Genomic DNA, 24,493 nt, shown 5'->3' on the forward strand with positions numbered 1-24,493 from the left:
AGTGGTCTCTCTCTAATGTCTATGCACCAGGGCCCTTGATTTTAAGAGCTAAGTTAATGCTCCTGGATATAAGTCATCTAAAGAATGCCTTACAGTTTTGTGCACTGCTAATGCCTGAAGTGAAACTACTGGTGGTTGAGGAAAAAAGAAAGCATTCAAGGATACCACAACTAAGGATTTCCCTATGCAATATCACAAACATAACGAGCATGGCTGGATACTGAAATTTTCAACCTGGTTCCATAAACATTTTGTACTACAAGTTCAGTGAGTCCTAGAAGAGAAAGGATTGCAACAGAAGGCTGTTCTATTGAAATTATAGATCCCACATGAGATTTCTGATGACTCACTGGAAGTCAAGTCACGAACACCAGTTCGATCAAGGAGGGAAATTCTTTTCGATACAGAAGAAAGTATATTTTTTAAGGTTTCAGTGATAAAGGAATAACAATTGCATAAATGATGAATCTAGCAAAAGGTACGAATTGTTTTGAAGATGTGACTGAAGAAAACTTGAATGAGTGGCTGAACATCGGTGCTTGTGAACCTGGCTTCCAGTACATGAGTGACACCTAAACTATGACCATTACTTCACAACAAAACAAAGAAGAGGACAGTGAATGTTAAAGTGGGGATGAAGACAGTGATCTTGTCATTCTACCCCATTATTATGTGTTGATGCTCTTCTAGAGCACATGGGCCAGAGGGGGTTTCAGTAAAATGACATTATTGCTGGAAGAAAAATTCAAAATGCTGTGCAAAAAAATGTTAACACCTCTCACAAGCAAACCATCATCACAGACTATTTTAAGATATAAGAATAACCTATACACAGAACTTGAATAAATGTTTGAGCAGCAGATACACAATTCTAAACATCTTGATTATGTGTGTTTCTCCATTATTCATGTATTTCTCCTCCACATTACCCCAAATAATTGGGATAATAATGTAAGCAAGCAGAACTTAACTTGTTAGTGAAATTATGAAGATGTAGTAGACTTCCCAGTGTAAATTTATGTCTGTGTGCACACCTAAAATTTTCTGACAGTTACCCTCTCAGTTCATTTATTATCCAGGTCATAAAATGACTTGTTTTCCTGTAATGGATATAATTAGTTTTTGGAATATTTAAGGTTAACTTTTTCATTTCAAATCAGTTTTGTAAATATTCCAAAAGTCTCATTGCAGATGTTGGCAATGTGTGATTTGTATCAGTTACAATATTTTTATCATCAGCAAACAGGATTACATGAGTACCGTTGATTGGAATCTTGCTATCTTTTATATAAATAAGGAATAATAGAGTTCCTAGAACACTGCTGTATGGTACCCCAGTTGGTATTGTCTGTATATCAGATCTGTACACAATAATTTGGTTTTTAATGCTTGCCGAGGTAATTTCTACTAATTGTCTTCTGTTATGAAGATATGACTGAAACCATTTTAACACTCCTCATATAACAGCTGCTTCTAATTTGTCTAGCAAGATATCATATCAGGTTGGACTGTATCGAATGCCTTCGATAAGTCCAAGTTTATGTTTATCATACTGCAGTTTTAGTCTAAGCTTGTTATGAAATTTTCAGCTAATTGGATAATATCTGATTCTTGTACTATTTTGCCGATTCTTTGCAAAAACCTTGCTGGTTTACATACAAGAGACTCAATGTTTCAAGTTAATTTGTAATTCTATGTTTCATGACTGTTTCTATTACTTTTGAAAATACAGATAATAAAGCTATTGGTCTATAGTTTCCCAGTTTATATATATTGCCATTTTTATACAGTGATTTTATTTTTGAAATTTTTAATCTTTGTGGAAACACTCCATCTGATAATAACATGTTTATGATATGTGAGAGTGGCTCTAATACAAAAGTGGCACATTTAATTATGAATGAACCAAGTACCTTCTCACTCCCTGAAGATATTTATTCATCGTGTTCTTATTATTCCAGGAACTTCTAATTTATTTATTTATAACAACATTGCACTAAGACCTTTCTGTCTTAGAACTGAGGTCCTATTATTCCCAAAGCAATTTTGATTCAGATTGACTGGAGTTTTTATGAAGTGGTAATTTATGTAGTTTGCTAGAGAAATATATCTGAGTAACACACTGTGATCATCTTTTAACACTGAGCAAGATGGAGCAGCAGTTAGCACACTAGACTCACATTCAGGAGGATGACAGTTCAAATCTGCATCCGGCTATCGTGATTTAAGTTTTCTGTGATTCCCTAAATCACTTCAGGCAAATGCCGGAATGGTTCCTTTGAAAGGTCATGGCCAATTTCCTTTCCTACCCTTCCCTAATCTGAGCCTGTGCTCCATATCTAATGACCTTGTTGTCGATGGGATATTAAACATCAATTTCCTCCTTCTCCTCATCTTTTAAAACAATGTTATCTTGATTTTTAACGTTTTTGTTTATTTATTTTTTACTTAAGTCCATACTGCTTTTGATTCGTTTGTTGTCCCTATGATAACTTTGTTATTGTGGATTGGATTGTCTCTGATTTTTAATCACATTTCTATAAATTATCTTATGTGAATTAGCATAGTCTGAAGTGTTCATCTTTGTGATCTTTTTAAGTTGGTTGTGATGTTTTAGAGTTTGACTGGAACTCTTATAGCAGGTGATATGCACTGGCTGTGTTTCTTGGCATGAAACTGATTTTTGTGAGAGTTTTTGGAAAACACATCTCCAATAGGGACATGAAAGTGCTAGAAAATGCACTGAATGATTCATCAGTTGTTGATTTTCCAAGTTTATTTTGCTAACATTTGAATAAAAATATTCACTTGTTCTGTGTAGAAGTGCCTTTTATATGTCCCACTTATATTTTATTACCTTGGGTATCTCTCTCTCTCTTCTCAGTGGTCACAGGCCCTGTAGACCATGCGCTGCATCAGCGATCTGCTTCCACCGCCTTCTATCTCTGCAGAAATTCCTAATACTGAAATGTTCGTCTCTATGTCATCTTTCCTCCTTGTACAGGGTTGGCACAATGGTCTTGTTGCCTGGAGAGTACCTTCATATGCCTTCTTGGTGATTCTGTTTTCCATTCGAGACACATGTTCAGCTCATGGCAGTCTCCTACTTTTTAATTTCTGGATGATAGCGGGTTGCTTCCTTAACTGATACATTTCATTGTTCTTTTGAATTCTCCATACACCATTCTTCAACATAGGTCCCCAGATTTTTATCATTACTTTTCCTTCAAAAGCATTCAGCTTTTCTCTTTGATTTTTTGTAAGCGTCCAGCTTTCTGAACCACACAGTACTATGGGGCAGATGATAGTGTTGTATATCTTCATCTTTGTGGTATAGGAGAATTTATATATGTTACTGGTTTGTTGTGATCTGACTGACGTAAGTTTACATTTAGTGCCTCAGTGACCCTGTTTTCCATATTTGTGAAGATATTGTTGAATAGTGAAGATGACACCTCTGCTATTCTAGAGACATCTATAAAGGGTTGTGAAAGCTGTTTAAAAACTCAAAAGCTGTCCTTTTTCCTTTCAGTTGACAGGTTAATGTTAAAAATCCCTATATAATAAAAATTTCATTATTATAAATAGTGTTTAATGCTGCCTCCATTAAAAAAATTTTTAATCACCCAATGGTAAGTTTTGATTTCTATGGCACATGATTCAAAATGTTTTTCAATATTTATGTGGTTGTCTTCTGTTTTTACTTTAATCTGTAATTCTAATATTGTGTAAATGTGTAGTGCACCATTCTTAGAAACATTGTGGCAATATAAGATGATAATTTAAAATTTATACATTTATAAGTCTTCATTCATTAACTTTGCATCAGCATGTGGACAAACATATGCAAGAGGCTTTAGCAAAATTATTATAGTTACTTTTAGATCTGACACTTTGGTCTTGAGGCAATGAATATTCAGACACATTGCCCTGAACATTTGCTAAGTATATTTCCTTTTATCATTACTTGGTAATGTTCTGCTTTTTCTGATAGTTGCCACTTATTTTCAAGATTTCAGCCTAGGGTTTCTGAAATCTTTCCATTTCCTTTGGAGCCATTTAAAGTCCTCATGAAATGAAGTAGATGTACCTTGTCTTATGTTACAAACTCCCATATTTCAGATGCAAAAATTAATACATTACAGCCATTTTTGACATACACTGCATTTGATGGAATTTTGGGCTAGTATCAACTTGTATCTGATTTTCTATCAAGATGGCATACGTCCCATTTTGATACTTGGCTCCTCATATACCAAAGTATCAAGGATTCATCAGTTTGATAATGAAGGATAGTGTTGTGGATTATAATGTAGAAAGAAACAAGGATTTGACTACAGTAAGTTTGTTCAAAGGGATGTATGTTGCAGTAATTATACAGAAATGCAGAGGCTTACTCAAGATAGACTAGTGTGGAAACTTGTATCAAATCAGTCTTTGCACAGAAGACTACAATCACAAAAGGTAAAAGTTACTCATTTAATTGCTTTTGAGCACCTTTTTCAAACCTTCTTTATTGTATGATACACATGGTGTAAATGGTAATTGTTTACAATGTACCATAGTTGTATAGGGAAAGTCGAGATGAGTTAGACTACAGTAACAACCTAAGCTACAGTGCATGCATGGTGCATGAGACTTTCAGTATCTTGTTACTCTCCCTTAGATCTATTGGTTCTAGAGAAAAAATGAATAGGGCCGTGTAGGAAAATTAATACAGTTTAATTTTGTACGGGGATTCATTTTCACTATAGGGAGCAGTCTTTGATTTATTCAAGAGAAACATACAGAAGAGACATTCAAATCTGACACTACCCCCCTTCCCCACAGCCACCACCTGTCAAGATTTTTAGTATGTTGTTCATGCCACTCCCTCCTATCACTGTACCAAATTTTGTGACTACATGAATTGTTTTCCCTATTTGACATTTTTTGGTCTTCTGTGATTGGGCCATTTATTATGTAACTGTCTGAGTCATGGAATCACTAAATACATTGATTTCACCTCACAGTTTCTGAATTTTAAAAATTTAAAATTAATAATTAAGTTGTTTCGGGTGGTCTGGCCTTTTTACTACATAAGTGCTATATTTATAGAGTAGTTGAGATCAAATTGTAATTGTGATTAGCTTGCTTAATGCTTACAAAAGTCTATATTTTCAATTCCCTTGGGGGCACCTCTCTGAATTATAAAATTTTTAGAGTCTCACAGTCTGTTCTAGCAGAGAGCTCTTTCCTCACAGTCACACCTAGATACTCTCCAAAGCACCTGCACCACACTTACTGACAGGAATGTCTCCCCCCCCCTCCCCCCTCCATTGCCAAAATTGCCTACCGGGACTTTCACTCAGAATTCCCATTGGTATACTAGCCAAATGGTTCACACCTTAGATAGCTTCACTATGCTTTAAGAAGAATAGCCCTATGCAGTCATAGTGTCAAGCAGCACACATCTGCTTTCATGTCCAGCTACTAACTTGCTGCAAATAATAATCTGTAGCTGTCATCCTGCTGTCCAATTGTCTATACATTGGCTAGAACTGCAAATTAATAAAATACAACAGATATATAATGTAATAAAAAGGATTCTATTTTAACATCTGTATCTGATTTAGACAACAGAAAATTGTATTGAATAAAATTATGTTGAAAAAATTTTATTCAACAAAGGATACCTCAAATAAACGGAAAGTGGCCCTATGATATCCAAATAAAAAACAGACAGAAAATTCCCTTATTGAATACAGTAAACTTTGACAGCATTACAAGAATGGTAGCAAAATCCCTGAGCTAAATACTCATCAAAGATATGCAACTAAGTCCATTTCTTGACCACAGTACATGAAATATGCATCAGATCAGAATACGAGGTGCATTCAAGTTCCAAGGCCTCCGATTTTTTTTCTAATTAACTACTCACCCGAAATCGATGAAACTGGCATTACTTCTCGACGTAATCGCCCTGGAGACGTACACATTTTTCACAACGCTGACCCCATGATTCCATGGCAGCAGTGAAGGCTTCTTTGGGAGTTTGTTTTGACCACTGGAAAATCGCTGAGGCAATAGCAGCACGGCTGGTGAATGTGCGGCCACGGAGAGTGTCTTTCATTGTTGGAAGAAGCCAAAAGTCACTAGGAGCCAGGTCAGGTGAGTAGGGAGCATGAGGAATCACTGCAAAGTTGTTATCACGAAGAAACTGTTGCATAACGTTAGCTTGATGTGCGGGTGCGTTGTCTTGGTGAAACAGCACACACGCAGCCCTTCCCAGACGTTTTTGTTGCAGTGCAGGAAGAATTTGTTCCTCAAAACATTTTCATAGGATGCACCTGTTGCCATAGTGCCCTTTGGAACGCAATGGGTAAGGATTACGCCCTCGCTGTCCCAGAACATGGGCACCATTATTTTTTCAGCACTGGCGGTTACCCAAAATTTTTTTGGTGTCGGTGAATCTTTGTGCTTCCATTGAGCTGACTGGCGCTTTGTTTCTGGATTGAAAAACGGCATCCACATCTCATCCATTCTCACAACCGATGAAAAGAAAGTCCCATTCATGCTGTCGTCGTGCGTCAACATTGCTTGGCAACATGCCACATGGGCAGCCATGTGGTCATCCGTCAGCATTTGTGGAACCCACCTGGATGACACTTTTCACATTTTCAGGTCGTCATGCAGGATTGTGTGCACAGAATTCACAGAAATGCCAACTCTGGAGGCGATCTGTTCAACAGTCATTCGGCAATCCCCCAAAACAATTCTCTCCACTTTCTCGATCTTGTCATCAGATCGGCTTGTGCGAGCCTAAGGTTGTTTCGGTTTGTTGTCACATGATGTTCTGCCTTCATTAAACTGTCTCACCCACGAACGCACTTTCGACACATCCATAACTCCATCACCACATGTCTCCTTCAACTGTCTATGAATTTCAATTGGTTTCACACCATGCAAATTCAGAAAACGAATGATTGCATGCTGTTCAAGTAAGGAAAACATCGCCATTTTAAGTATTTAAAACAGTTTTCGTTCTTGCCGCTAGCGGTAAAATTCCATCTGCCATACGGTGCTGCCATCTCTGGGACGTATTGACAATGAACGCGGCCTCATTTTAAAACAATGCGCATGTTTCTATCTCTTTCCAGTCCAGAGGAAAAAAATCGGAGGCCTTAGAACTTGAATGCACCTCATAGTTCAGAGTTCATCATGAGATGATGAGTAGAAACTCATACCGTCTGTTCTGAATTCCGCAATGAAATCAGATAAAGTTAGACATCAACACTGGAGCACATTCAGACCTCTCGAAATACCAATCTCTTCCAAAGTTAGAGTACCATAGTGCCCATTCACTGCTAAGAGACTATCACCAACATGACCAAAAAATGCACTATATCACACGCAGCTCTGCCTTCTTCCAGGACAAACATAATAGTGTGTAAAATCACTCCCTTGAGCTCTTCCACCACTGTCTATTTTTCCATTGCTGAGGGCCATCCCGACCAAAAATACATCATTTGTAAGTTCTACAGACATCATTTTTACTCAAAATGATAACTTGCCCCATTGAACTAATGTACTGCAACAATGTTTAAATAAAAGACATTTATAAACATTTGGTCACACTCAAATCATTTACAGTAAATATAAATAATAGTCTCTTGGTATAATAATAATAATAATATAATAATAATAGCTTTATTCAACATTGAATGGTAAACTGCACATGTACAAAGAAACAGTAATGATTAAAGTTATTTGTACAATATGCAAGACACATTCTTCTGAATACGTCATTAATTTACAACAAAATTACAATAAGATGTTTACTGATGTCTATTCACATAATTTCACAAAGCATTTGTTGTTCTTCATATAAGTAAGGTACTCTTCTAATGAGTAGAAAGGGTCTTTTACTAAAAATTTCTTAAGTTGATGTTTCAGTTTAATTGTAGGAAGAGCCATGACTGCACTAGGCAGTGCATTAGCTAGTTTTATACCTGCGTACTGAGGCCCCTTTTCGTAAAGCGCTGTTCTGTGGCTGCCAATGTAAAATCTTTCTTTATTTCTAGTATTGTATTGGTGGAAATCTGAATAAGTGTTTGGGTGCAGTCTTTTCACAAGCAGTATGGCTTTTAGAATGTATGTGTTTATAACAGTTAACACCTCTGTTTTGGGAAACAAGTTGCGACAAGATTCCCTATATTTTGCTCCACAGATTATTCTCACACCCCTTTTTTTGAAGAATGAGTAGCTTATCTAGATTAGCTTTGGTTGTTGCCCTCCAAATTCCAATACCATAGTTCAAGTGAGAGGAAAAAAGAGCATGGTATGCAGTCTTTACGACTACGGTGTCTCTACAGAACTTGTTAATAGTACTGATTGCAAATATATTTTTTGACAACTTAGTTGCTAGGGAGTCAATATGTGTGTCCCATTTCAGGTTGCTTTGGATTGCTATGCCAAGGAATTCTACACTATTCTCTTTCTTTACCAATTCGTTGCCCATGTATAATTTAATTTCAGTATTCAAACTACTTTTGTTAAACTCCATCAAACATGTTTTACTGGTGCTTACATTTAAATGGCTTTCATTAAAAAACTGAACAATTTCTTTTGTCACATTATTGCACTCAGCCTCTAGTTCATTACATGATTCCTTTTTACATACAATGGACGTGTCATTGGCATACAGAACAATTTTGGAATTTATAGTACAGTATGTAATATCATTTACATAGATCAAGAACAGAAGGGGGCCCAACACCGAGCCCTGGGGCACACTGTATTTTATGCAATATATCTCAGATTTGTAGACACCACTTTCCGTTTTAAGTAGAACACATTGTTTTCTATTGCTCATATAACACTTTATTAGGTCATAAGCAGTGCCTCTAATGCCCATTTTCCATAGCTTGTCTAATAGGATGTCAACATTCACACAATCAAAGGCTTTTTCCAGGTCTAGGTATACACCTGCCACATGTTCCTTGCTTTTGATACCCCCTATCACTTCTTCAATTCGTTGAGCAGCTGCAGTGCTAGTTGATTTTCCTTTTAGGAATCCATTTTGATTTTCGAACATCAGGTTGTGTTTGTTAAGAAAGTTTATAATCCTGTTATATATAACTTTCTCAACTATTTTGGAAAAGGCAGGAAGGATTGAGACTGGTCTGTAGTTTTCTATTTCGTTGTTGCACCTTTCTTAAAAATGGGTGTTACCTGTGCTATTTTGAGTCTGTCTGGAAAGGTGCCTGATTCTATTATATTGTTGACTGCTGCAGACAGAGGTACAGAGACATTTTGGCTACAGGCTTTTAAAACATTAGTATTTAGGCCATCATGCCCAGCTGAATTAGAGGGTTTTAGAGAGCTAATTATGCCCATTATTTCTGCACAGCTTGTGGGGGCTAGATATATACTATGGTCACATGTATTACCTTTAAAACTGTAGTGCATGTATTTATGTTTGCCATATATGGCTTCCCCTACGGAAGAAAAATATTCATTAAAAATATTTGCAATTTCCAGTTGGTCTTTTATGAGCATACCATTGTGGATAATAGTAAAGTCCATACAGGATTTGTCATTGCAGGTTCTAAATCTGTTTATGACTGCCACGATGCCAGCAGTTATGTTGTGTGAGTTTTGAAGCTTATTTGCAACATAGTTGCTACTGGTCTGTGAGAGTAAGTCCTTATAGTGTGCTTGATATATTTTGAAGGCTTCCTTTACCTCAGGAATCTCTCTATTATTCAGCATTGCACTGTAGAGTAGTTTTAATTTTTCCCTCGCTTCAGTGACATTACTATTTACCCAAATATTTTTGTTTATATTTTTTGTTTGTTTCATTTTTGTGATTACAACTGGGCATGTGGTATCAAGGCTGTAATGGAAGTCAGCAGCAAAGGTATCATATGAAAAGCTAATATTTTCAAACTATTTTATTTGTGCTAGCATGCAGTTTAGTCTGTTTATGTTGTCATTATACATTATTCTTTTAGTTACAAACTGTTGCTTTGTAGTGACAGTGGGGGCCTCATGGAGCTCCAATTTAAGCTGTACTGCATGGTGATCTGAGATGGCTAGTTTTAAAACCGATGCACTGTGGGATAGGTGGGTCATGTTTGTTATTATGTTGTCAAGACATGTTTTACTACTGCCAATTTCTCTAGTGGGTTCCCGAATGAGTGGGGTCAGGTTAAATTCATCACACAGATGATGTAACTTTTTGGTGCTGACATAATTTGTTAATAAATCTATATTTATATCCCCTGTAACTATAATATTTACATGACCATTTGGCCCAGAAAATGTTGTGTCTATATATACAAGCAAGTCAGAAAGATTTACAAAAAAGGTATATGTATTTGCTGCAGGTGGCCTGTAAACACCGATAACTGTTACGTTATCTCTGCCCCATTTTAGGTTTATTGCAGCAAATTTTGAGACTCCTTCCAAGCAGAAGGCACTCACATCAATAACATTAAAATTACTTTCATTTACAGTGAAAATTGCTACACCTCCCCCAGTCTTGTCTTTTCTACTGAAGGCTGTGCAGGATTTCATACACAATGGTTGCCTAATGCTAATCAGAGATTCATTGTACCAATGTTCAGTTACAACTAATATATCGGGTTTGTCAATCCGTGAAATTACATCTAGATCATTATGCTTATTTCTAAGACTACCAAGATTCTGGTGTATGATTTTAAGGCTTGGTAAATAAATTAGCCAGCATTCTTGCAGTGCACTTACTTTATATGACAACAGATTGTCGCCAAATATTGTTTAAACAAATATTTAGGCCTTCTTGACAGAAGCATCTTTTGGTTCTCTTTACGATAGTAGTAGTAGTAGTAGTAGTTTTATTCATCCGTAGATCTCTTTTTACAAGGATATAGGACATGTCAAAGTATTTACAAGCTTAGATCAATTTACAATAAGCTAATTCGTATACACATATATTTACAGACTTCTAGTTAGAGACAATCATTAGATTTTACTCCTGGTATACAATAATTTATTTACAAATAACTCATTAAATAATGTAATGCCACACTATTCACTCATATTTCACTATCAGTCACTGCACACACTATACACACATTGTTTCATAACACTTCACTCACTACATACACACACACACACACACACACACACACACACACACACACACACACACAGGTGATCCTTGGGCCATTTTCTGTACTGCAAGTTCCCATTTGCTATCCTGAAAAACTGAGTCAGCATCCCTTCATAATGAGTGAGATGTTGAGCTCAGAAAGAGGAAGAGGTGTTAGTATTGTGCTATGCATAGCTTGAGGGGAGAGTGTCTCTAGAAAGGAAAAAAGAAGAAAAATAATAAAGTGAAGGTGTTATGTGGAATATTGGATGTTTTATAATCATCATTATTATTATTGTTTGTTTGTATAACATTTTTTTATCAAACCCCTACTCTGCTTCATCTAAGTAATCCTTCAATGTATAAAATGTATTGCATAACAGGTACTTTTTAGCTGGTGTCTGGCAGCTAATGCAACTGACCACTTCTTAAATTCCCATGATTTTGTATTAACAGTTGTAATCAATAGTTAAATAAATGTCTAGCAAAAATAGTATCATATTCATGAAATAACTATGCTACTATGAAAAGATATGAGTGTTCATACTGCACCAGTTGTTATATTATTGTGGAGAATACAGTGTTCTGACAAGTATGTGCATGATGAAAAGACATAAAAATCTAATAAATCAAGAAATAAAATAGATTCACGTATGTAGCTTTCAGGGATGATGGATATAGTGTGATGATGTCATCTGAAATATCATTTATTCAAATCACATGAAGCATTTAAAAATTGTTAATTCAGAGGTTCATTGTGAAAATGAGTAGTCACTGTAAATTACCAACTTATGTTGTCTTAACGATATTGAAAATATCATTATGTCATTGGATGCGCTTCGTTTTTCTGAGACCACAGACATATTCAGATTTGTTTAATATTTTTCTGTGAATTATTGTCAAATTTCAAAGAGGAGGTAATAAGCCATCTTTCAGCTTGTCTGAGTCCTCCATTGCTGTAGCATTTCTCATTCTGATAAGTGAGCAACCATTGTTCAGCTCTCCTTTCTGGAATTTTCCTCATTTCTGGCCATACTGCTTATCTTCATACCTGGCTGGTTGGTACTGGTCATCTAGCCGGATTGGCTCTGGTGTGCCCTGAACCCTGGGCCCACTAGCATTCAGCCATACAACAAATACACCTTAGCTTGTACCAAATCTAGGCAGTTGATAAGCACATCTATGTACACACGATGTTATGCCCCTGTTGGGCACTGGTTCTCTTGTGTTCACATTGATATCATTGCCCCTCTGACATCCTCAGATACTTGCTACAATGATAGGCTGGGTTACATGCTGACTGAAAGGATGTTTCCATCCTCAACATTTTGGCCAAAGGGTTGCCCTGGCATTCATCCATGCCTGGATTTTGCTACAGAAAGTTAGACTGCTGGCCTCAGTTAACTTTCTGTTTACTTGCAGCACCCTTGTTCATTTTACTTATAGCTATCACCCTGCAGCCAATGACATGGTGGAATGTTTCCACCATACACTAAAATCCATCTTTACCTACTATGACATGTGTCTGCCACCCTGCCGCTGGCCTTGTTAAGTTTGTGAGTGGAGGTGTCTGCTGCCGACCTGCCCCTAGCCCTAACAGGTGACTTCATTGAGCCGCAGCCTCTGTCATCCAAAAACTGTGTCCAAGGTTACATTCAAAACAGCTTCAAGAGTATGTAGCCCAGCTATGATTGATACCTCCACAGTGCCAGTGTAAGACTTGGGCACTGCGACCCGCATCATGCACTCATGTAATGCTATACATCAACACCTGCCAGCCTCAACTCCACCTACAATATTTGCATCCTCACCTCATTTTAGACCAAAACAACAGAACATTTACCATGCCTCTCCATGGCACCCCTTAAGTTGTGTCCTTTGACAGATTAAAGGCATCTTACATGCTAACACTTGACGATGCCTGTATGCCACTGCAGCTGATATCTTTCTGCCCGTCACTGACACTACTGGTGTCACCACCAATGTCGTCACTGGTGACATAACTGACACCACCACCACCCCTGCCAGCACTGCTGAACCACTGGTCAGGGACTGGGACCTGTCTCCCACTCCAGAGCATTTGGAGCCTGACATAGAGCACACAGTGTCCGAGCTCAGCCCAATGCCTCACCACTGCCACATTGTGGAGTCACAGGTGCTTCTCCATCAGCAATCCTGTGGTCTCCACCACAACTCCAAATGCAGTCCCAGAATCCTGGAGCTGATGCCATACCTTACCGTCATGCCAGTATCTCACTAGGACATCTGGTAGGTAGCAGCAACAGCACTAACCAGTGTATGCACACTCCTGTGCACACTACACCACATGTGCCAGCTGCACAGTGCATAGCCATCTGTGTCATACCTGATTAAGTACCCATCACCTGACCCTTGCTCATTGAGAGTGTGCCATATTGCAGCTCCTCATGCTGTCCAGTGCCCCCTTCATGCCTGTCACTGTGCCACAATACACCTACTTTTCCGAGTTGCAACCCCAGCTGCATGCACATCACCAGGCATGCATTCTGCTGTGTGGTCCAGCGCACTGTCTCGCTAGTTACCCACTGCATATTCTAGACCACACCACGTGCAACACACCTCTGCACCCTGCCCGCTTGTGGGCTGCAGAAGCCACCCGCTTCTGTCATCTACCACCATCACTGCCACACCACCTGGCTGCCAGCAGCAGGCAGCTATTCTACCTTACCAAATATCATGCTGTCACATCCCTCTGTCAGCACAAGTGCTGTCAGGTGCTGTGGACGACTGTCACCCCTCTCCACTACTCAACCAAAGCTTCCACACACTGCCACCATCGATGACACTCACTGCTGCAGCATCCACACCCCAGCATTCAACACCTATGAGCTGCATTCAGTATTGTTACCCTAATGTCCTCCTCTTGTGGGATAACTGTATGGTGCCTCTCTAAATGCAAAAATTTTGCAGTCCCACAGTCTACCTAAGCAGACAACTATCCCCTTGCCATTGCACCAAGTCACTCTCCATAGCACCCACTCTGTAGTGGGCACCTACCAACAAGAATGTCTTTCCCTCCACTACTGCAGCCTACGTAATATAGCTTCCTCCCAGAATACTCATTGGGTGAAAGGCAGGCTCTCTTCCATGATTTCTAGTGGTGAACAGTCAATGCATCAGGAATGCAAATGCTCCACTTTTTGTTTGTAAACCATTGCTTCCAATGGGGATCGGAGAGCTGCATGATGACTGTTCGAGGACAGATCTGGTGTGCTGGGCTCATGCGTTACTTAGCTGCAAATAACTTGCAGGTGCTACCACTTTGCATAGAGGAACAGTCAGATACCTGCTGTTCACGGCTCACACATCACATGCTCTTTAGCACTCCTGAATCACTTTGAAGAGCCTGCTTTCCAATTCCTGAGATCATTCTTTCCAAGTGCAGCAACAAACTTAAGCACCCTTTCTGTTGTATTGCTTTGTGGCAGATTTGAGTGTCTACTTGGACCAGCTCATTTAGTTATCACACAATTTTGAATCTTCCTTCAAGTATGATAGCATCCAGTCACCTATATGTCTTTTACTTTATGTATTGTTTCCTATTCCCTCTACAAGAGATGAACTTTTAGTGTTTGTGTTGAATTTTCTACATGAGTGAATCTTAATGAAGGCCCCCACCTATGAATTAAAACATGTTTGTTTCTGTGCTGGAACTGACAAACTAAGAACTTTGGCTATGCAAATCATGTCTTAAATTAATGTACTGATCATTTTTCTCTATATGTTTTTGTACATAATGTATAATAGTTTGCCTGACTTAATAAATAACTTATGTTACCGAAAATTTATCTCCAAAACTTTTCATTGCTTCAATGGAATATGCCTTCTTCTTCTGTTTCCCTTAAGTTCCATCACTCTGTAGCAGTGATGTGCTGTGCAATGAAACACTTATGGCATTGCACCACATTTCTACTCCTTGAAGGTAAGGTTTGTACTAATAATGTTAATGAAATAGACAAATAAGGCAGTTGTGTAGCAGCCCAGTCCATGAAAACCAAAAGAGGTTGAATTGGGAAATAACTTGCAAAGTCACAGACTTCTTTTTATAGTAGCAGGGAGGACTTCTATGAACAGCATACTAAAAATCCTGACCGTGGGAGGTAGTATTGCAGGTATGTGTGCATTTGAGGGTCACTTCTGTACATTTTTCTTGATTAACTTGAAAACCAGAGCTTCTAGTGAAAATGTATCATAGTAAAAAATTATGCCATACTAAATTTTCTACAAAAAAACTTTGCATTCATTTTTTCTCTAGGACCAGTAGTTTTCACACAGAGAACAAGAGAATATTGAAACATTCAGACACTGGTGGTGCTTGTAGGTCAATTTTAGGTAGTTTCCCAACTTGACGGACCGCAAGTGTCATATATCAAATTATTTCTCTCGAGTTCCTCTAGACTACTGTGGTATGTTTTTAAATGATTATTGTTTCCCCCCAAGTACAGGGTGATTGTTAATAAAACTGACAAATTGCAGGGATGGATTCTTGATCACAAATGGAGGGAAAAGGTCCTATGAACATGTGTCCAGAAATGCATTGTTGCCACAATAGATGGTGCTGATGTATGAAAGTTACCACATGGTATGTTCTCCTTGTTTGTTGCAAGCTGTGAGATTGACACAGTGTACTGTAGCAACAGAATGGTCATATATTCATGTCAGCAACAAGACGAGATGGTGCTTGTGTATGGCCGAGCAGATGGAAATGGGCAAGAGGCAGCACAACTATACCAAAACAAGTATCCACACAGATGCCCAACACATCACACGACATTTCAAGCCCTTTGTGGGTGTTTGTGTGATCATGGATCCTTTCAGACTGATGAATGTGCAGGGAGGTGACAGGTGCTGTGTACATAAGATTTGGAAGACCAAGTCTAACAGAACAATGAGACGAATCATAGTGTAATCTCCAGGCAAGTGGCCCACCAACATGGTGGAAGCCAAATTACAATTATGTGTATCTTGCATGACAATCACTACCCCTATCATGTGCAATGGTTTCAAGGATTATCAGCAGCACATTTCCCTCTGTGGAAAGCATTTTGACAATGGTTTTTGCAAATACCACGCCATCATAATTATAGGATTTCCTTCATCAGTCCTTTCTACCAATGAATCAACCTTTAGCAAAACTGGCATCATCAATCTTCACAGTTGTCATCTGTGGGTATTTATTCATTGGCTCTGTCTACAGTGACATGATGTTCATAGGATCTTTTTTCCTCCATTTCCAGTCAGGAATCTGTCCCTGCAGTTTGTTGGTTTTATTAATATTCACCCTCTGTAATAGCTGATATGGTACATAACCACTGCACCAGCACTGTACTATGTTATCAGATGTGGCACAGATCACTGCTTACCTTTCTTTACAGAATGGGCAAACCTCCTATGTCCACATTTTGTTATGGGGCATGGATGTCCAACACCTTGTTATCTACTTTTGACTTCACTGTCCAACAATTTTCCATAGATGCTCACAGTAGTAACATGTGGAGGACCTGCCAGGTTTGCCAATTCTGTGGTCTTCGTATCCAGACACTGGGTAACAACAATATTTTTTTTGGTCAAAATTATGTCAATGGATTTTTCTATTTGTGGCTCCCATCATCCATAAAATGATTCCCCACTCAGTCCTGCTTTGCTTGTACATAGCAAAACTCTCCTTAATAGACACTTCCCAATAGCAAACTCCTCTCAGTACCAGAAATTTTAAAATTTCCTTTCAAGACAACACTAGCCCTCATAGTAAAACTGAAGGGTCTGGTGCATGCATTTCAGCAATTTTTTTTTAATGGTTTGACCGAAAACTGATTAACATATTTCATGTAGCCTGAGTTTTCAGAGAGATATATTTTCAAAGAATCTACTTTAAGGTGGTAACACATGCTTACAATTTGAAAGCTCAGATCAATCATTATTATTTATATTAATATAAATTTAAAATGATGTTAACTTTGTTTTGCATCAAAATATTAAAAATATAATCAAATTTTTGAGAATGTCTCTTTACTGAAATTATTAACATGGCAAATGGCATAGCGAATGTAGAATACAGACTTGTGCTCTTTGAATCCAAATATACAAACAAACAAAACAAAAATAGTCACCATGCCAAGTGGACTGTTCAGTATTTAAGCGTTACTTTGTCTTGTGTAAGAGGGTCAGTACAGTCTTCACTTCCCATTGTGTCTTTTAGTTTTGCAAGTTTAATTGGTTGTGTTCCTTGATAGGCACTTGGGAGCAGTGACGGTAATATCCTCATATTGCCTCAGTGGCCTGAACTTGCGGAAGACAGGCATGCTGGCAGATACACCACATTCTGCACCCACTAGACATCTATCTTTGGTATCAATTTTAAAGGTTTTTAGGAAATAAGGTTTTAGATGACTCTTATCATAGCAGTATGCTAGCTGATTACATGGAATTTCGATGGTGACATCGTTATCACTATTTTCTCATATTCCTGTCATAGAAAAATCCTGTCTTCCCTGTGAGTGTTCTTCTTGATTAGACCAAAAGATCTGTTGCAGGGCATAAAACTGTGACCTGGTCCAGGAAACCAGTGGGTACTGGTTTCCAGTCTGCCAACATTAACATATGTAAATAGAAACTGAACTAGTGCCATATACAGAATTTGGGCTCAACAGTTATCTAAGACTATTTACGGATGTCTAATATCTCTAGTCAGCATTACCCCATTTACACTTTTCTTTCCAGTTGATTCATCGTACATATAAAAATTTGTGTATTATTCTTGGCTTCGTAGACACAGAAATTATACAATCAAAGCTGACGACTGCAAAATGAATTAGTAGATGGTATCTTGGATAGTGGCATGTTATGCTTCTAGTCAGTCCACAGTGTTTCAACAGAAGACTCTTCCTGTGCCTCTTTAGATTTATCTCTCAGTTTACTGTAGAAACATTAAGGTTTTATAGGATGCAACTCTTTTTCAGCTGTAAGTTTCTTCTTTCCTTCCTCAGATGAAGTACTTTTCATTTCATTTGTTATTGTGTCACAGGTCCTGCAGGTGTCCATTCAAGGCTTCCCAAAAACATAATTAAAGTTCTGTTGAAAGCACCTGTAGTAGAAATCATACAAGATGATAAGTTTAGAGCTTTCACCATCTACCTTTAAAATATACTGGTCTTGCTCATATTTCTCCAAATATATGCCATTCATCTTATTTTACATAGGAGACAAATAAAATTTATTACTCTGCTTCCTACAGCAGTGAGACGAATATTTTGAAAAACCTTTAATATGACTGTCTATCTGTGGTATAATGATTTCTGGAATGGCAATGGACCTGGTTTCATGTTTTTCTTTCTTGTCCTGTGGGGGTGAAATGTTTGCTGCTGTGTGCTTTAGACACTTTTTGCTGATCCCGTATATTAGACTGAATCCTGTCTTGTATAGCTTAAATCCTTTGGTCTCACCCTAATCTAAATATAAACAATATAGTATGGAACTCAACTATTTACATAGCAACATGTAAACAGACATAGTCATTTATCATGCAGTTGAACATTTTGTAAGTTAAAGTGTATACTGTTTCTGTCTTCAAGTGAGAGAGCTTAAGTACTGTAGTGCTAAGATGTGATGAAAATGGAAATGGTTAATGCTGAATGTAAAGACTGTGATCATCAGTGTCTATGAAAAGGAATAGCTTAGATTTAGAGATATGGCCTTGAGGTCTGCTTTTAGGAAAACACAGATCAGTGACATTTTATGAAACAAAAAGGATTTTCTGAAATCATGGACTCTGAATGAACTTTCAAGTTAATTTACTTTCCCCATCACACCAGGCTTATAAGTTGACAATTTGAATTTGAATGGTTCTGCTGTGCTCAAAACAATAGACTAACTTTCCAGTTATTGCACCTCTGTCCCATGAGAAAGTACTCACAGCCAGCCAAGGATTTAGGACTTTATGATTTTAAATCGTCTGTTAGGTTGGCTTGAGAAATTCAGGAGTTGACTCGCCACAGTTCTAACTGTGTCTAGTGAATCCAGTTCAGTGGATGAAAACATCATGTCAAATTGGCAAAAAGAGTAACAGGAATGTATGAGGGTTATGAAGAAAGAAACATTTTTAATTTTGATGACACTTGTCCTTTCATCAGAAATCCTTCAGTGCAAAATGGCCTTGAAAAGTGAAAACTGTTCAGGAGGCAAAATTTCAAAATAATGACTCTATCCTAATGTGTGTTAATATGACAGGTGAATTTGAAAAGTCTTTAATTATTGGTAAGGCTCTGAAACCTAGCTGTTTTGAGGGTATTTGCTTGTATAAAGTGAATGTGGATTGCTTCCTTGTAAATTACCTTGGATGATGTCATCAGTAATTACCAAATGGTTATTGGCATTTGATAGAAGAATAGAAAGAAAAAAAGAGGAAAATGATTTTGTTTCTGGTTAATGCCACTTGCCATTGTGATACTGTGCATTGCACACCACTGGATTAGTGGTTTATTCAAACTTTCAAAGCGATTTACAGGCAACTGTGTTGAGATATATTTTGTCTTGAATGGGTAGTGTAGAATCTGGAAATGAGCTCAGAAAATCTATCAGTGTATTGGATGCAATACTGTGGATTTCATCAGCCTTAAAACAATAAAATGCACTACAGTCAGCAATGTTACGAGAAGGCCAGGTTCATTTTTAATGACTGTGCTTCAGCAATTGATGAAGAAAACAATCTCAAGAAATGTCAGTAAGACCTTCAGACTTTAGTAGGGGAATCTGGTTGATCTGAGTGATATTCCATTACTGATGATGCACTATTTACAGAAAGTGCATCAACTAGCATAACAATGGTATGTCATGAAAACCTCGTAACTTCATTCTGTTAAATTTTACATGAGAAATGAGAATAGTTCCTTAAAGGATGATATAAAGTATACACATAAAGGTGCTACATGTGTAACTATACAGTAAAAACCTCGTTATTTACAGATTAGAGAAATCAATGAACTTTTGAATGTTTCTTTGATAATGGGGTTACTGTTTTTGGAAGTTCGAGGTTCTTATAGATGGGTGGAGTTATGAGGTTTTCATTGCCAACTGTCTGTAAGTAAACTGATACAAGAGCTGCATCAAGAAGGGTGTGGTGACAATGCTGAGAATCAACAACAGGCTGAAGATGAAGATGACATAACTGAACTGAACATCACTCCACTTTCAAGTAAGCAGGCAGTCGAAGAGGTAAGAAAATTGAAACAGTACTTTTTAATGAAAAGTGATGAAAGGGGACTCAGCAGCAGTTGAAACACATACTGGGAAAACAGTTATAACTGACTCTCTGGTTAAGAAAAAATACATGATAATTTCAGACCCCTCCCCCAAAATGAATGAGAGATGTTTTAATACCATATTATTCTAGTGCATAGGGATTTGTTACTATAGTACTTACTGAAATAAAGTTAAATTTTCACTAATGTATAGTATTTGATAGTACACTATTTTTCTATCTACAGTACATTGTATGTACTGTATTCTATACTGTATTTTTATCCTTTTCTGAATAATCAACACCTCTTAAAAGCAGAGTATTTTTCCCCATAAATGTCTGTGATTCAGAAATATTACAGTACTTTCTTTACCACGTCACATGTTTGCTGTATCAAGTCTGTACACCCAACTGGCCCATGTAAGGGCTTTGGCATGTGTAAGCATGCGAGTGATGCAAATGTGCCTGTGTGTTTTCTGTGTGGATTTTACTCTAGCTTGAAACAGGGTTACTCCAAAAGCTAGCAAGTTCTCTTTCTTGTTGTGTGTGTGACTATGGAAGATTCAGCACTTTTCCTTTTTGGTGAGTGGTCCTCTTTAATCCATAAGTATATTTATTTTCTACCAGCACTTTCGTATACATAACATCCCTTTCATTTTGTGAATGATTCACAGTGTGGTATTGATAAGTCACGTCAACCACACAAATTGCTGTCTTTGGAACACTAACTGCTCTGACAAGCTGCCATGTTTAATTCAGTCTGCCTTTGCTCTTAAAACAGCTTTACCTCACACATTTGTACTCGTCCACCGTGGTCCATCTGCCGATTTGTTCATCACTATGGACGCCAGCGACATCGTGGTCTGGCCAGTGTTACAACAGAGCAAAGGCGACACAGTTTTACCACTTCATTTCTTCTCCAAAAACTGTCTACAGCACAGAATAAATATTCCGCTTTTGATAGAGAGCTTCTGGCAGTGTACAAATCTGTCAAACATTTCCGCACTGACATTGAGGGACATCCTTTCTTCATTCTTACTTACGTTTCTACCACTTTGACCGGGTCTCTCAATTTACTACAGACGTACACTACATCAAAGGCATGGAGAACATTCCTGCTGATGTCCACTCATGGATCAACGCCATTTCAAGTATCGTCGATTTATCTGACCTCGCCGCTCTACAAGCTTTGGACGAGGACACTCAGGTTCTGCTCATGGACCCACAGTCTTCAGTCGTGTTTACTATGACAAAGTTCCCTAGCATTTTGGACCAAGTGTGGTGCGAGTCTTCTACGGGCATTCTGCGGCCTTTGCTCCCGTCCATGCTGAGCCGACAGGTTTTCGATGCCTTGCATAATCTCGCCCACCCCGGTGTCGGAGCCACCACTCGACTCGTCACCGATCGTTTTGTGTGGACAGATGTGAACTGGGACTGTCAAACATGGGTATGCAGCTGCATTTCCTGTCAATGAAACAAAATAGGACATCACACCTCTCCATCGCTCGACATGTTTGACATCTCTAAGGGACATTTCTGTCATGTAAATATCGACCTTATTGGTCCTCTGCCTCAGTCACAGGGCCACAGATATATACTGTCCACAATAGACCGAATGTCTCGTTGGCTGAAAGCCGTCCCCTTATCTAACATCACAGCAGAAATTGTGGCCAAAGGATTCATTTCTTCTTGGATCATTAGGTTCAGCTGTCCATCCACTATCACAACCGACCAGGGTCGACAGTTCAAATCTGCACTTTTTACAATTCTCTGTAATCTTTGTGGCATTAGAAAGATCCATATGACAGCCTACCACCTGAAAAGCAACGAGTTGGTGGAACAATGGCACCGCACCCTTAAAACTGCATTCAGGTGCCACGACTGTTTCTGGTCCTGGGCACTTTCTTGGGTGTTGCTGGGCCTATGTTCTACATTTAAACCAGATTTACATGGGATGATTTCCGAATTTGTTTTTGGCGAGAACTCAGTTTTCCCTGGGGAACTAATTCTTCCCCAAGATCCAAGGGATTCCCGCTCCTTCCCAGACTTTATCGGAAGGATGTAGGCATACTTTAGAAACACCCAGCTACACCCACCTTTCAGCCATTCGCCACCTGACACTTACGTGCCGACTGCACTCAGCACGTCATGCTCAGGGATGACTCTGTCAGACAACCCCCGTACCTCGGCCCCTTTGAAGTACTCGGGAGGGGTGAGACAACGTTCAACATTGTGATAAAAGATCGCCCATAAACCTTTTCTCTATACAGGCTCAAGCTTGTCTTCATAGGCTCCAACACCCCTCTGCCATTCCAGTCGGACTGCCCGAGCACATGTTCTTTTGATGAATCTGCTAACAAGTCCGTTCAACCTACAGTTGGGTTTTCTCCATCCAACAAGCCACCACCGCAGTTTGCAGGTGCCTCAGGCATGTCATCATCATCCCCATTCACAGGTTTTGAAGACATTTCAGGTACTAGAGACGCGGATGCCCCGTCCTTCATTTTGCATTGCAACGTACCACTTGACCATGTCGACAACATGTCAATTATGATGTTAGATAATCATGTGCTTGTACTGCTCACTGACAGCACAGACCCGACCCTCACTGAGGAACTCAACGTCCAGATATTGCACAGTTTGTCCCTCCCACAAGAGTGCAACCTGTCATGTGTTCGAGCTTTCATTTGTTCAGATGGCTCAGTATTAAATTTGGGAAAGGCACGCTCACACACCACCTACTCTACTATACTGCCACTCCCGAGTTGGCCAACACATCATTCCCCACCTGCTGGTTTTTGGATTACAAGTTCAACTGGAGGCCGCCCACTGCACCTTCGCACGCCGACCCAACGGAGATGGAGCTTCTGGTTGTGCACCTTCCACCTCGCACCACTCACGCCGACGCTGATACCCACATGATTCCCCCTCAGTGCTCATAGGCCGTATTCTGTACTGCGTGATGGATTGGGGGGCTGTGTGTCGTCGATAGGTCACATCGACCACACAAATTACAAGCTTTGGAACATTAAGTTCTGTGATGAGCCGCCATGTTTAATTCAGTCTGCCTTTGTACTTCATGCAGTGTTCATGCGTATCAGTCTTTGTGGTAAAATATATGTGTATATAAAAAACTTGGAACTATTTATTACATATACTATGATCTGTATCTAGAATCCCATAACAGCATCGAAACATGTTATTTGGCAAATGATAGTAGGCAGAGGGGCACATAATTTTGTTGCATTCATAATACACTTAAACCTTGTATCAACTGACATATTGAAGCAAATATGTATTTAATGGAATAATAAACTTTTGTTAAAAGTGTACAAAAACTGAAGACAATGCTATATTCCTTATCTATACATATTTATGTAGTAGTTGATGAGTGAGGTGTAGACCCGATATGATTTAATAGATGTTTTTCAGGGTGGTGCATTAGTCATATATGAAGAGAAGCTTCAGCTGCTTGAGACGGCACAAATACCTAAAGAGCATTTAGAAGACTTTAAATCTAACCCAATTTTTAAATACTTCAACACAAATAATTTATGGATACAGTTAAATGGTAAGTTTCACATTAATTTGTTTCATATTAATTGTTGTTTTATTAGAGTGATACTTCCAAAACAATGCTGCTGTTGTTCACATCTCAACTGCCTTTCTAAACTGAAACAGTTTAAAAAAATTAACAGCTGGTACTATTTCTGTCATGGGATGTTATGATGAAATGTGGCAGTCCTTGTGGGCTTCATCCTTTCTTGTAGATGGGAAGCAAATTCTTTCAAATCCTTATGAAAATACGCTGTTTCCTCAGCTGCACATCTATGCAGATTTCACACAGTTATCTTTTATCAGTTCATGACGTTCTCCATTCACTTAATAATTTAAACACAATAAAACATTGCGGAGTATTTATTGTTTTTTACTTATTTAGTTTATTTGTTCATGAGATATTGTGGTACATAGAATGTACAGTAAGATGTTGGACATAATATAAAACAGTACTGTTTCTATCATTATAAAACATTACTAATTACTTATGGTTTTTACCAAGTCACACACAATACTGTAGCCCTGATCCCTATCAATACTGTTTC

The 24,493-nt window shown here is 38.4% G+C and overlaps 1 protein-coding gene across 1 annotated transcript in view; it reads left to right on the forward strand.

Annotated features, from left to right (window-relative positions):
* LOC126335507 (UTP--glucose-1-phosphate uridylyltransferase-like) overlaps positions 1-24,493 on the forward strand; it is a 249,487-nt gene that overhangs the window by 167,386 nt on the left and 57,608 nt on the right. Inside the window, exon 8 of the mRNA XM_049998861.1 lies at positions 23,823-23,961. Within this exon, the coding sequence (XP_049854818.1) occupies positions 23,823-23,961 (139 nt within the window). The remainder of the gene's footprint in view (positions 1-23,822; positions 23,962-24,493) is intronic.

This window comes from Schistocerca gregaria, chromosome 2 (genome assembly GCF_023897955.1).
Source record: "Schistocerca gregaria isolate iqSchGreg1 chromosome 2, iqSchGreg1.2, whole genome shotgun sequence".
Lineage (NCBI taxonomy): Eukaryota > Metazoa > Arthropoda > Insecta > Orthoptera > Acrididae > Schistocerca > Schistocerca gregaria.